Raw genomic sequence first — 13416 nt, forward strand, 5'->3', positions numbered from 1 at the left:
TCCTCCTCTGCTTCCCCACCGGAGTTTGGCATGTTGAGTTTCGTCATGTTTTTTCCTGAACTTTCCTTTTCTCTAGCTTTAAAGATTAAACAGCGTTGTTGGTTTTTTTTTAATCTTTTTTTTTCCCCTCCCAAAGAGGCAAAAATCGGGAGGAACAGTGTGTGAGACAGGGTCTTATTTTGGTTTACCTATCGCAGCTGTTTTTACCCCTGTCCATCTCATTTTCCCAAACATTCCCCACATTGAGCGGGTTTGAGGGAGTGAATGGGGAAAAGATTTCTTGAGGTTTTGCTTCCTCTTTGATTTATCGTTCTTAATAGACCATATCTGTCTTAATGTGTTTTCAAAGGCATTGCATTCATGAAATGAATGTCTTCTCTATGCCAAGCACGCTGCTAGATGCCACGGGGAGTAGAAAGATGAAAGGAGATTTGATGCCTTTCCCTTAGGGGGCCCTCTAGAGAGCCCCATGTGCTCAGACAAAATGATTCTGTCGTAAGGTGGGCTCAGGTGGGCGCTGGGCCACGGTGTGTTTGCGTGGTGCGACGGGCGGTAGAGCCCGGGCTGCAGGAGGTCCCGAGAGTCCAGAGGGAGACCTGCATGTGGGTTGTGAGCGTTTTCAGAATGCTCAGTGGCGGCGTTGAAGTGACCCCGAAGAGTGGAAATGGGAAACATCGCAGCCGGTTCAGCTTTTCGGTCTTCCTGGTGTGAGCTGTTCCCTTTAGTATGTTTGTGTCAGGATGCCTGCCTCTGCGTTGCTTGGCTTCACCCCCGGGAGAACCTCGTGGTCTGCGGGGATCGGAGTGAAGGATCCGCAGAACTGGTTTCTAATCCGCTGCCTCCGCCTGTTCCTGCAGGAGGCCACTTTCTGCATGGTCCTTCGCGGAGCTCGCCTGGGCCAGGCGGTGTTGAGTGACGTGTTGCGGGCTGGCTGCGTCCCGGTTGTCATTGCCGACTCCTACATTTTGCCTTTCTCCGAGGTTCTTGACTGGAAGAGGTGAGTGTCGCCTTCTAATCGACTTTGCGCTGGTGGTTCTGCGTATTCGATTTCAAAGCCCCCCAAATAATGATAATGCGTCCCTTGGTTGGAGGACTACTCCTTTAGAGTGTTTTGCTAAGTTTTCCATCAGGGGCGTTAGTCCATTGGCCTAGAGCAGAGGTTGGCAGACTGAGGCCTTTGGGCACAGTATGACGGGCTGCCAGTTTTTATAGATAAAGTTTTATTGAGACACACCCACACCCTTCATTTATATATTGTCTCCGACTGTCTTTGTGCTTCAGTGGCAGAGTTGAGTAGTTGCGACAGATTATATGGCCCACAAAGCCTAAAATGTGTCCTGTCTGGCCCTTTACAGAAAATGTTTGCCAACCTGTGGCCAAGAGCAGTGGTTCTCACCTATCGCTGCAGGCTGTATTGGCCTGGAGAACCTTACAAAATGCCTGGGCCGCTTCCCCAGGAGCGCTGGGTTTCAGGCTCCCTGGGTGTGACGTGTGGCGCAGTTGAGAGCCACTGCTCTGGAGTCTGCTGAATTCATCCTCTGCGTGGATGAGGGTGTGGCAGTGTTCCCACTGTACAGATGGACAGACGTCGGTTCTGCCTGGTTGTGCCTGTCAAGGCTGTAATTAACGGAATAGCCCTCTAGTCTCGTGTTGTTTCGTTTCCCCAGGACTTTGGAGGTTAAAGACTATTGAAAATTAGTTCCTTTTCTATATGCCTCCCAGGCTTTACTTTGCCTCAAACACTTAATTGCTTTCTTCTCTCTCAACTTTCTTGATATTTCTATCCAAGTCTGATCGTCACAGGCATTTGAACGATTTAAGTGGCCCTTGTTTGTGTGTACGTTCATTCAGCTCGTATCAATGGGAATGCCTACTTTGGAAATACAGTCTCTGCTCTGAAAGAGGCTGAATCTGGTGGGGATGACAAACCAGCAGTGGTAATGATGTGTGATAAGGGCTCTAACAGATGCACGCCCAGGGCGATGGGAGCCCCGTCAGCGGAGGGAGCCTGAGGCAGCCTGGACGAGCAGGGCAGTGAGGTTCCTTACATCTTAGAGAAGTGATGAGCCCTTCCAGTCACTTATTCGTCCCTGAAACGTTTACCAAGGGCCCTCTGCTAGACAGGGACACAGGGACAATCAGGGTCAGACCTTGCCTTCCAGATGCTCGCAGTCTAGGAATGGAAGATGGACGAGTAAACCAGCAGGGCCCAGACGCCGCGGTGAGATGCCGCCCTGGCTGGCTGGGATGCCAGGAGGGGAGAGAGAGGGAGGCACGCAGTGTTGCTGTGGGATCGGGGAGGGCTTCACAGAGGCTGGCCCTGAGCTGAGTCTGGAGCGAGGTTCCTGGGAGGATCTACGCCTGCTGGGGCGGTTGTAATGGTGGGGAAGCTGTGGAACGGCTCTAGATTTGGAGCCAGAAGGCTGGCGTTTGGATAACCGGCTCTCTTACTGGCTAGCGTTGTGATCTTGGCAAATCACTTAATCTTTTTTGAGCCTCAGTTTTCCCATCTGTATAGTAGAGTTCATTTGTTTAACAAATATAACGTGCTAGGCAGTGTACCAGGTCCTCAGGGTGTGCTGGGGAGTGGAACCAGGTGTGTTTCCATCCTAATGGATTGGCCTAGTTGGGGGAAGGGGTGTATGGTTTTAGTAAATTAGTTTATACAAATGTAATTACAAACCCTGCAAAGTGTCGCGAAGGGCGAGCCATCGCTGAGTCCTCTCTTTCCTTTACCCACAGCATCTACTCTGTTAGCAAATCCTGCCGGCTCTTCCCTCTCGACCCTTTCATCACTTCCTCCCTCCTCAGCATCCCTTGCCTGGTTTTGCAATGGGCTCCAGTGTTCTCCTGGCTCCTGCTCTTGCTTCCTGTGGTTTGTTCTAACGCTTTAGGCAGAATGATCCCGTTGGAACACAGTCAGATCATGCCATGCTTTGCCTGTCTCAGGCGAAGCCTGAGTCCAGAGTCTGGCCTGCAAGGCCCTGGACGCTTTGCTGGGACTCCCTCCCGTTTCTTTGTCTCCTGCTGCTCTCCGTCTTCTCTACCGTACTCCAGCCTCGCTGGCCGCCTTGCTGTTGCAGAACATTCCCGACCTGCTGCTTCCTCAGGGCCTTTGCTTGTTGGTCTTTCTGCCTGGAGTGCTCTTCCCACCAGTATTCTCACAGCTCCCTCACTCCCTGGCCTTCTCTGTCAGATTTGTTCCCACTGTTGTATTACCAAGACCTAGTGCATGATAGGGACTCCGTGAATATATGCTGAGTAATGAACGGAGTTGAGTAGATACCCAAAGGAGAGCAGTCATTGTTGGTTTAGAGTGGTCTTTGGAGAGTGGAGGAGAGTGGACCGGTCAGTGGCATTTCACAAGCAAAGAGCCTGTGGTGGGGTTTGTCAGGTGACCGAAAGGCACCAGTGTGGCTGGAGCACAGCAGGGGAGTGGACGAGGGACAAATGATGGATGGAGTAGTGAGTGGGAGGTGAGAAGATGGAGCCAGGGAGAACGATGGATGGAGTAGTGAGTGGGAGGTGAGAAGATGGAGCCGGGGAGAATGATGGATGGAGTAGTGAGTGGGAGGTGAGAAGATGGAGCCAGGGAGAATGATGGATGGAGTAGTGAGTGGGAGGTGAGAAGATGGAGCCGGGGAGAGAACCCTTGGAGAAGGTCGGCGTGAGAGAGGGAGAGGAGGCAGACCGCTCACTGGCCCGGATGTGGGGTGGAAGGAGGGTCCGGTGTGGTTTCTGCCTGCGAGAATTAAACAAGGTGAGGTGCGGACAAGCGCTTTGTGTACAGGGCTGTCCATATATAAACTGTTTTGCTGTTGTCTCCAGAGCGTCTGTGGTTGTGCCAGAAGAAAAGATGTCAGACGTGTACAGTATTTTGCAGAGCATCCCGCAAAGACAGATTGAAGAGATGCAGAGACAGGTAAGAGGCCCGATAGGCCTGTCGGGAGGTGACACGGTGGTGCAAAAGGGTGGCCTGGACTGCTTGGATAGTGAGCGACGGCAGCTGGACGCGTGAGTGGGGTTTATTTCCTCCACTGCATCAGCCACCCACACTGAACAGAAGAAAAGAGTGTCAGGGGAGTCGCATCAAATAAGGTTTGAAATACTAACTGTCGGGGATCTGCGAATGCTCCTGAGTAGCACGGTGTTCTGGATGGGAAGCTGAACTTCTTCGGAAGGTTGTTTTCAGAGCAGGTGATGGTTGTAGTGACGAGGACAGCCGTGGAAGCCGGGACATGTCAGGGTGATGGTCTGAGTTGCTGTCGACCCTGGAATGTGGTCTCAGCTGGCCTCAGTCCCCAGTTCAGACGACCTCCGTCCATAAGTGGCCCCCCCGCCCTAGAAGAGCTGCTGGGCTCCTGCCCCCTCCCCGAGTTTCTCTCCCACCTTGTGATGCCCCCTGGGCGGCTCCTCACTGTCTGACACGCTCCACTGGGTGTCCCGTTTAGTCCTGCTTCCCTTCCTTTCTCCTGAGAGAAATTCAGTTGGGCTTAAATGTCCAACAAGGTGAAAAAAAAAAAATTAAAGACTATCCCAATATTGGTACTGTGCTTGTTTTTTCTTTTTTTAAGGATTTTAAAAGTTTTTATTTTTATCACAATTATCCTTGCAGGAGATGAGCGGAGAAGAGGTTTGGCGGGCCCTCAGCGTTAAGTGTGTGCCTGTCCCCCGCACCCCCTGTTTTGGTCTGTACCCACCCACAGGCAGAGAGCCTGTATGCGACCTTCCAGAGTAGGGGTCTCAGGCCTCTGTCCGGGTGAGGGCAGGGTGGCCCCCTGGCTGTGGAATGGGCTGCTGAAGTGCATTTTCAGTCCGCCTCCTGCTGCCCCGCCGGGCCCCGCCGCGGAACTCAGCATTTTGCCGGCTGATTAAGGATGAGCTTTCTCGGGCCTGTAGAGTCGGCTGTCACGCCTCCTCCTGCAGTTCAGCTTCCACATTTCGTTGCTGTTAGCTCATCTCCCATCCTCTTTATCTTAGAGTGATTGTGCCTCAGTTTTTAAAAATTCACCTTCATTGTCATTTTAAGGTTTTAAGAGGGAGGGAAAGTTAGTGGAGTGATTCAGTCCCCGCTCTGTTATGATACTGAGCTTTTTAAACCAAAGGGACGGCTGCATCGCGCAATATTAAATATCTAGGTTCTTACCCTAGACTGCCTGGGTGGAACGCCAGCTCGGCTGGTCGCCATCTCTGTGCCCTTGGCCACGGATTTGCCTTCTCTGGACCTCAGTAAGCTCATCTGTGAAGCGTTTTGGCGTTCTGATTTGAAAACAAATCCCAGGTTGCTTTCAGCCTCGCCGTAGTCTTTTCGCAGCATACTCGTGTTTATTTTAAGTTTCTGTGCTTCCCAGTTGTTACCTAACTGCTGACCTTGTCTGGGCTTTAGTGAATTAGAAAATCAGTCCAGAGATCTCTAGATTCTTAATCCAAACCTGTGGTTCTTACAACTTATGTAGGAAAAATGCTTCTTCAAGAGGCCTGGTGTTTGCGCTCCTGGGTTTCTTTTTATGGCATCTTGATCTATTAACGTAACTGAGTAGAGAACCATCTGCTGAATCAGATGCCATCTTTTACTAGACTCTAGTCTAGGAAGGCCAGGAAAAAACCCACCACTTTCGTGCTGGCAGGAGAATCATTTGGGTTTTGGAGCAGAGTACCTATGGCAGCCTGAAGAACTCTGTTCACGGGGGCGTGGCTGGGCATCTTCAGAATCATAGAACTGTTATGACAGAGTGAATAAGGGCCATTTCAAACAGTGTGCTTTTAGTTTATTTGGCTTCAGAGAGATATAAGACTTGGGTTTGAGCCCTGGTTCTGTCCCTGTTAATTGTATGGCCGTGACAGGTCACCGAAGCCCCCTGGCTTTCATTTCCTCATTTATGGATGAAGGAATTGGCCAGACCATCTCTCCTGTTCCGTTCAGTGGTTAAAAACTCTCTGAAACTCTTGTCCTTTGCAGGACTATTCCTGTCCTTGACAACAGTGGTAATTAAGAGGTCATCTCTTCTCCCCCTGAACACCTCGTCCCGAGGGCCAGCGACCTCCCCTGTGTTGAGCACCCTCCGTCATGTCAGCTTGCAGAGAAGGGCGGTGCTGCCCTTTCCCGCCTGCCTTTCTCAGCGTCTCTCCTGCCCTGTGACGCCCCTTTCTGCAGCTGCCTTCAGACCCTCTAAAGCTGCAGTGCCTGCTTCAGTCGGGCTCTCCTTTCTCCCAACATTGTGTTCCAGAAATGACCCAGGCTGGGCTGATCTCAACTCGGGGTGAGAGGGTCTGGTTGAAGTAATTCCCAGGCAGGTATAAAGGATGACTAGGTTCAACTGTGAGGTGCCAGGAGCACCCTCTCCTCCTCCGATGTTGTGACAGCCAAAAATGTCTCTAGATGTGGCTCAGCGTCCCCATGGGGCAGCGTTGCTGCGATCGGAAGCCACTGTGCTGTTGATAGGCAAGGCCTCATCTCTCTAAGAGGGAGTTCTTTAGGACCCTTTCCAGAATGTGCTTGTCCTTTTGCCCTCTGTTCACCGTCCTTCCGTTTAACCTGTCTTTGGCAGCAGTAACTGAAACAATAGCATACACCTGGTTCCGGAAAGTTTGTACACCTTAGTGAGTTCTCCTCAGGGAGATCCAGCTTGGATCCTTCTGTAAGACAGGCATAAACTTTTAGGGGAAAACCTGCTGCATCTGTAGTTGACCCCTCAGGGGCCCTGGTTGATGTGTCACAATGATGAGCTGAGACTGAGGAATGGGGTCTGATTTTCTGGCTGAGCGACTCAGAACCAGCTTAAGGAGCTGCACGCACACTGGTAGCCAGCAGAGGTCTCCATCCACTTTGAAGTGACTCATTTTCCTTCCGACTGTTGAAATGTTTCGGAGAGATCCTAAATGCCGCGCGCTCCTCTGGGGCTTCACGCTGACATTGTTCTTCCTCAGCTCTCCAGAGACTGGTTCTTTCCGACGAGGAAGAAACAGTGCTGAGCACAGGGTTTTGCTCTCCCTCCATGGAATAGAGCTAAAGTTTCTGAACTGACCCCAAAATGTGGGCTGGGATCCTGGCGATGAAGGTGTTGCAGTAACGTTTTGCAGCTTTTCCAGTTCAGGATCAGTTCATACAGGGGATCAGATTCATGCAGTCTGACTGAGGAACGCAGAGGTGGAAGTCCTCGTGACTTGGGAATTAGGCTGCAGCGAGGGAGCAAGACACCTTGCCTGGCAAGGAAAAGTCCTGAAATGTTCCTCCTGCCCGTAGCTGTGGCGGTGAGGCAGCCGTCGCGTGAAGTACAGGGCTAGAGCCCGGAGGGAGAGCTGCGGTTGAGCTAAGTACAGCCTGTGTCTGTCATCTGCTGAAGGCCCACAGCGAGAGGGCCGGCGAACGTGGCATCGGACAGGCTAGGTTGGCTTACGGGTTTTTTTCGTGGGTAAGTTAAAAACCGGTTCTTTCAATTAGTAGAGGAGAATAATTGTAGCAGTATAAAGCCAACTTACCAGTCTGCCTTTTATTGTCCTATGAGCTAAATTAATTAGTCAATTAGTTTAGTGAAGCCCTAATTAAGTGTTGTTCCCCCAAGGGGAGACAATGGGAGATAGTACAGTCTCTGTGATCCCCGCTCACAGAGGCCCGGCGCTCGTCTTGGGGATAGATGAGCGTAAGCACACAGAAGGCTGAGAACGTGTGCACATCTTCAGAGTACGTTGGAGTCTGACATGGAGGGGGCGGCGGGGGCTAATGTCAGGGACAGGTTTACTGGGGGGTAGCATCTGAGGTCGGCCTTACGATGGAGGGTCCCATCAGCCGTCTTTCTCACACTGGAAGGCAGGAAGAAGTACGCAACTAAATATTTTTCTCTGGTCAAAAGGAACATTCGTATCTCTAGTCTCACCTGAATCACAGTGAACAAGAGAGCAGTCTGGGATCTCAGAGGGCTGGACAGACACTGGACTGGATAGTCAGAAATGTTTGCGTCCACAGGGAGGAAGGTGTAAATGGATCCCCAGTCTATCTGTTGAGTGGAGTCTCCAAACATTCTTTTATTGGTCAGTGGCTCCACCAGCAGTGACCTCTGACCTCAGCCACACCAGGAGGTGGAAGTCAGGAGCCTGCCTTGCCTTTGAACTCTTCTTTGTACTCAATTGACTAGGAGCCTTGGAGGTGGCAGAAACATTCAGCGTCTTCTTTTTGCTCTCGCCTTTAACACTGGGTCACTTAAAATATTAGTTTCTTTTCAGTGTATTCCATTGACCCGTCTCAATTTGCCTTCATATTTTCCTGCTATGCCTACCGAATATATGTGCTGCAGAGGAGTACTCGAAGATAAAATGGACTGAGTAAGAAAAAGGCAGAACACATCTATTGAAGAAAATAAAACCCTAGGCACGTGGTCCCCCCTTCTCCCAGGACTGTAGTGGGGCCTGGCTGCGATAAAGGAGAGAGCAGAGGAGAGCACAGAACACGGCAGACGTGTGTGTCCACCAGAGTTCACGCCCTTCGTTCATAGAGGGCCCCTAAAATGAGGCTCTTATTTACACATAACATCGACACATCGAATTAGCCAGTTTGGGTACCCATAGTAGTTTAGAAGTCACAAATTCGAAGAGGAGAAAGACACAAGTGAGTGTTTCTGAGATGGGTCATCTGCCAGTCTGGCCTGAAAAAACGCAGTTTTAAAAATAGAGCTCTCAGCATGTCGGATTTATGGCTGACAGCTTTCAGCTTCACTGCATCCCGGGTGTATCATTGTAAGATGGCAGAATTCCTCAATTCAAAGAAATATGTGTGTGTTTGGTTTTCATATTTCAGATTTCTGACATCCAAGTGAGTCTTACCATCAATTTGAACACTGAGGACAGTTTCTGTTCCTTCCCCCTAAAGCTGTTATTGATGAGGCATCCTGAAATTGAGGAAATACAGACCCTGCTATTCTTGGTGATGCCCTGGAATCTTGAAGTGAAGGTTTAAATGTTGTTTAGCATATATGTATATTTAAAGTATTGGCTCTTGTGTAATATATTTTAAAAAGTTTTCTGTCTAAAATGTTTTCAGTTTTTATTTTTCCAAAGCGTTTTGTGATTCACGTAAAGGTGTAAACCCTCTGATGTCTGGAAACCTCAGCAGCCCAGACGGCGTATTCTCTGAGGGTTCCCAGTGCTGGTGGCTTGATGGTTATGTCCACTGACAGTTACGCAGCGGTCTGGGTCCTTTCTCCCTGACTCCCCCCCCCCCCCCCACCGCCACCACACACACATCAGTTTACAAAGCAAACTCTGAAGACAGTAGTTAGAAGAAGAATCTGAGTTTTTTAATGTGAGAAAACGGAGAATAAAGAGACATAAAGTAACCCTCCCGAGTCCACATCATATGTGAGGGCCAGACAGGGAGCGCACTCTGTTTTGCTGCCTCCAGTTTTATTCAAATCACAGAGCTGTGTGGCCTGGATTGGGGCTAAAAGTCAGGATGAACTTCCCAGTCATTCACACTAACTGCTTATTGGCTAGTCTTCTCAAAAAACTGGTTGCTTGAGACATTTAGGACTGGACACTTCCTGGAAATATATTATGAAGAATGTGGAAAAGATTTCACTTCTCATTTCCAGGATCGATATTGTAATGTCTGTCATTCTTTTTCCCCCTACTGTGAAATTGAAATTTTTTTTATGTACAGAAACTGAACTCTCAGGGCTGTTTAAAAAATGCCACATACTCCCTGCCTCCTCTCCTCCCCCACTCTCCAGGCCCAGCGTGTCGCTCCGAGCTGTGTTTTCCAATCTCTGCTTTCGTACTTGCCCTAAAAAAAGCTACTGGATCACTTTCTTCAACAGAATCCATTGACCTGATCCCTGGAGGTCTTCCTGTGAAACAGACATCTGTGGTTCTGACTCAGAGCCAGGCTCTGTGGCCAATGGGAGAGCCTCGGGGACGAATGTAGTCACTTGATGGGATATTTTGAATTTCATAATTTTTTTTTAATGGCACCGTATACTTTGTGTTTGAGTTTTCCTGAACGTATGCATCCATATTGTCCAGGAGACCAGTCCGTGTACGCTGTTTAAAGCGGGAGAAAATAAGGACCCGTTTAATTGGAACTCTTAAGGAAGAACGTTTTTATGTGTTTAACTTTTTTTCAACTTTGGTATTAAGAACCTTATTGGAAAAAGACTTTTGCCAAGTATCTGATGGGAAGCCAAGAAAAGCATTTTAATAGAACTGTCTCAAATTTATGGTGCACTGGGGCCTGTGAATAAATTTTCCTGTCTTTAAGGTTTGGGCTGATTTGCAGTTGTTTTGTAGAGCTTCTGAGACTTAAATCCTCGCAGTCTGGATGGAGAGACCGTACAGCGGCTTTCCTTGGCAGCCTTGGCAACCCTCGTCCAGGGCAGACGTAAATGAGTGGTACGGAGCGTGGTCTCTAAATGCTTGCTCATTGTCGTGATGCTAGTTTTAATTGGTTTGCTGACTTTTCCTAGCCCTCCTAAATATTCTCGAGATTTAGGAGAATGAGAGTCCTCAGTTTCATAACGCAAATCAAATAACCGTATGAAGTACCCGCGTTGTTCCTAGTGTTGTATAGACTAATGGAGAGAGATTCTAAGAAAGGGGCACAGATCCCGTCTTGAAGAAAGGCCCTCAGGTTGCTGGGGAGAGTGCTTTCCCTAATACACAGACTAAAAGGCCAGAAGTGCTGTCCCTCGGTTGTGCTGTGGAGTCAGGAAGGGAGCGGGAGGTGAAGGCAGCCTCCGGGACTGGGAAGCCTCAGATGGGAGGAGAGGATGCTGTGGGGTACTGGCCTCCGCCCGGAGCCTGGCTTCCGTGAGAAAGACGCAGTAGGAACGATGGAGCCGCCCGGGGCGCCTTCGAATACCAGCAGCAAACCTGGTAGAGAGTTAGAAGGAGGGGAAGGTGGACGACAAGCCGTAGCTCAGGTCGTCTCGAGAGGGACTTGTTAGGGCCAGAGCTGGGCCTCGCCGGCTCCCAGGTCTCTGACCCCCCACGCGGGGATTCTGTTTCTTTTTGTGGCCTTGTGTCCTGTGGTATTTTCCAGACTGAGGGTCACGATTTGTTAGCAGATCGTGAAGTCAATTCAGTGTGTCATGACTGGCATTTTATTTTTAAGAAATGAAATATAATAAAAAGGAAAACAGCATCTTACGTAGTAAGAGTGAGTATTTCCTGAAAACCGTGTTTCAGTTACGTACGTATACCTGTAGCGAGTTGAAGTAGAAAATGTATTTGCGTGTTTCTCAGTATGGCTCCCAGTCCAGAAAGTTGGCAAAATGTTGGTAGCGGAGAGCATGTGGGCTTTTGAGTTGGAGAGACCTGAATTCGAATTCTGAACTGCCGTCTGTCTGCCAGCCGTGTGACTGTGGGCGAGTTACTTAGCCTTCCTGAGCTTCAGTACTCTGGGCTCAGACCTGGGCCCGGCAGCACTGCCGGGGTCTTATTGATGAGATGACGTCATGCCCTTGAAGCTCTGGGGTGGGCTGCCTGCTCCGCGCTGCGCTTCACTCGGGAGAGCGCCTGGGGGCCTGGGTGTGTGGGAGAGCCCCCTGGAGGGGAACTGGGTCGTAAGGGACCACAGTGAGCCACCCACGCGGCTGTATGAGGCTTTTGCGTCTGGGCTTGGAAACTTGAAAGAGCGTTTCTTCCTGTGGGGCTGGTGTCCTCTGTCCCGGCATGGAGCGGGGGTCGCCTCTCTGTTCCCGTCAGGATGGTTTATTAACACCAGTGGTTCTCTAGCTGGCCTTGAAAAAAAATTCAGGGGCACATTTGGATAAAGGGCTTACCAAAAAATTGTATCCTGAGTCTTTTTTTCCCTCCTCTAATGTGTTCTCTGCCACATCATGATTTCATTCATTTTTTGAACTAAGAAATTAAAAAATTGAAGGGAAAAGTTCAAATCAGAATTGACATTTGGGTGGTGAACAGTTGTAGTTTACTAGGTATGAAGTAAATAAAAATAAAGGAACCTTTTCTGTGAGTTTAAGAGGCCCGGTCCGCTCTCTTTGAGAAGCAGCTGTGCATCCTCCTGAAGGCAGAGTGGGGTCCGTCATGTGATTTTCCTGGTTCGCCCTGCTTCTTGCCTTTTCCCCTTCTCTCCTGCTGCCTCTGCCTCCCTTCCCCCATCCCTTTCTAGCCAGCTCCATCCCGGATTTCAAATCCCAGTGGAGTTTGGAGCCGAGCGCTTCATCCCCCAGGTGATTCGGGCCAGGGGCTAAAACACTGCCATAAATCTGCGGCTCATTTTAATGCCACGTTAAAACAGTGTGAGCGGCTGGTTTCCGTGGCCCCTGCCCTCTTTCTTTATGGGCTTCTTCGGCTCTTCTTTATAAAGAGGCCCTGCGGAGTCATTTTAAGGTTCTTATCAGTTTGCTGACAGCTATATGGGCCTTTCCGCCGAGGCCAGGAGCTCAGGCAGGCGTGTGAAACTTCTGATATTAAAATGGAGGAAGAACGCCAGGCAGAGGGCTCGGTTGGGCGGCCGGGTTTGGAGGGAAAAGATGAGCCAGTGATTAACCTCCGCAGGTCCAGAGCCTCGCTGGCGGCCGGATCAATTTCTCTCTTGGTTGGTGGGGGCAGGGCAGAGGGGTAGGCCAGCGAGACTTTTCCAAGGGCTTTTATATTTATCCCCTGATTAGAAAGGCCATTCCACTGGCGGTTGTGCTTGCAAGCTTCAGCAAGTGGGCTGGGCAGCCCTGAGGGTCAGGGAGCCAGGTTTACGATGGATTTTTTCCCCCAAGGCCGCCTGACGGGCTACACCTCTGCTCGCATGTCTTTGCCAGCTCCAGCGTGCTGTCTCTGAGTCCACGGCATCACTGTTATCAAATTTAAAGGGACTTTCATCAGTCTGCCCTGCCGCCCATTTTAGACTAGCTTGCTAACCCCCAGAAATCCCCCCAAGTGCCTCATGGCCACGCCAGGGCCTCTGTAAATGTCAGCCTGCCATACGTGGCTTTTTCCCCTCTCGGTTACGGCGAGATGGACTGGAGCGGCTCCTCCCTCTCTGCTACCACTTTTCCTTTCTTTCTTTGCGGGAAAACTCTTGCAGCAACAGACAGCTGAGGGGAAGGAAAAACCATTACCTGGATCAAGGCCAGCGGCTTGATGGGAGCCTCAAAATCTCTGGCATCTCCTGACCAGAATGTTTTTCCAGGCATTTCAAAAAGTGCATCCTTATACTTTCGGCTTTCCAGCCTTGGTTTCCAAAGGGCCTGGGGTGGGTGGAATATGCCCTTTCGGCTTTCCAGCCTTGATTTCCAGAGGGGCTGGGGCCAGTGGAGTATGCCCTCAGAGTGTTCTTTGTGTCCGCCTGCTCTTCTCCCAACGAAAGCTTTTAGGAAGAGGTTAGTAGAGACAAGCAAAATCCAGTGGATATATATTTTTAACTGCTTTGCACCCTTTGGCACAAACACGTTATTTTTCTTTTATCAT

General features: G+C 50.0%; 1 protein-coding gene across 2 annotated transcripts in view; it reads left to right on the forward strand.

The window, feature by feature from the left end:
• Positions 1 to 13416, forward strand: part of EXT2 (exostosin glycosyltransferase 2) — a 145293-nt gene that overhangs the window by 27498 nt on the left and 104379 nt on the right. For both annotated transcript variants that reach the window (XM_023653914.2, XM_005598052.4), the window contains exons 6-7: positions 858 to 997; positions 3829 to 3922. In XM_023653914.2, coding sequence (XP_023509682.2) covers positions 858 to 997; positions 3829 to 3922 — 234 coding nt within the window. The remainder of the gene's footprint in view (positions 1 to 857; positions 998 to 3828; positions 3923 to 13416) is intronic.

This window comes from Equus caballus, chromosome 12, assembly GCF_041296265.1.
Source record: "Equus caballus isolate H_3958 breed thoroughbred chromosome 12, TB-T2T, whole genome shotgun sequence".
Classification (NCBI taxonomy): Eukaryota; Metazoa; Chordata; class Mammalia; order Perissodactyla; family Equidae; genus Equus; species Equus caballus.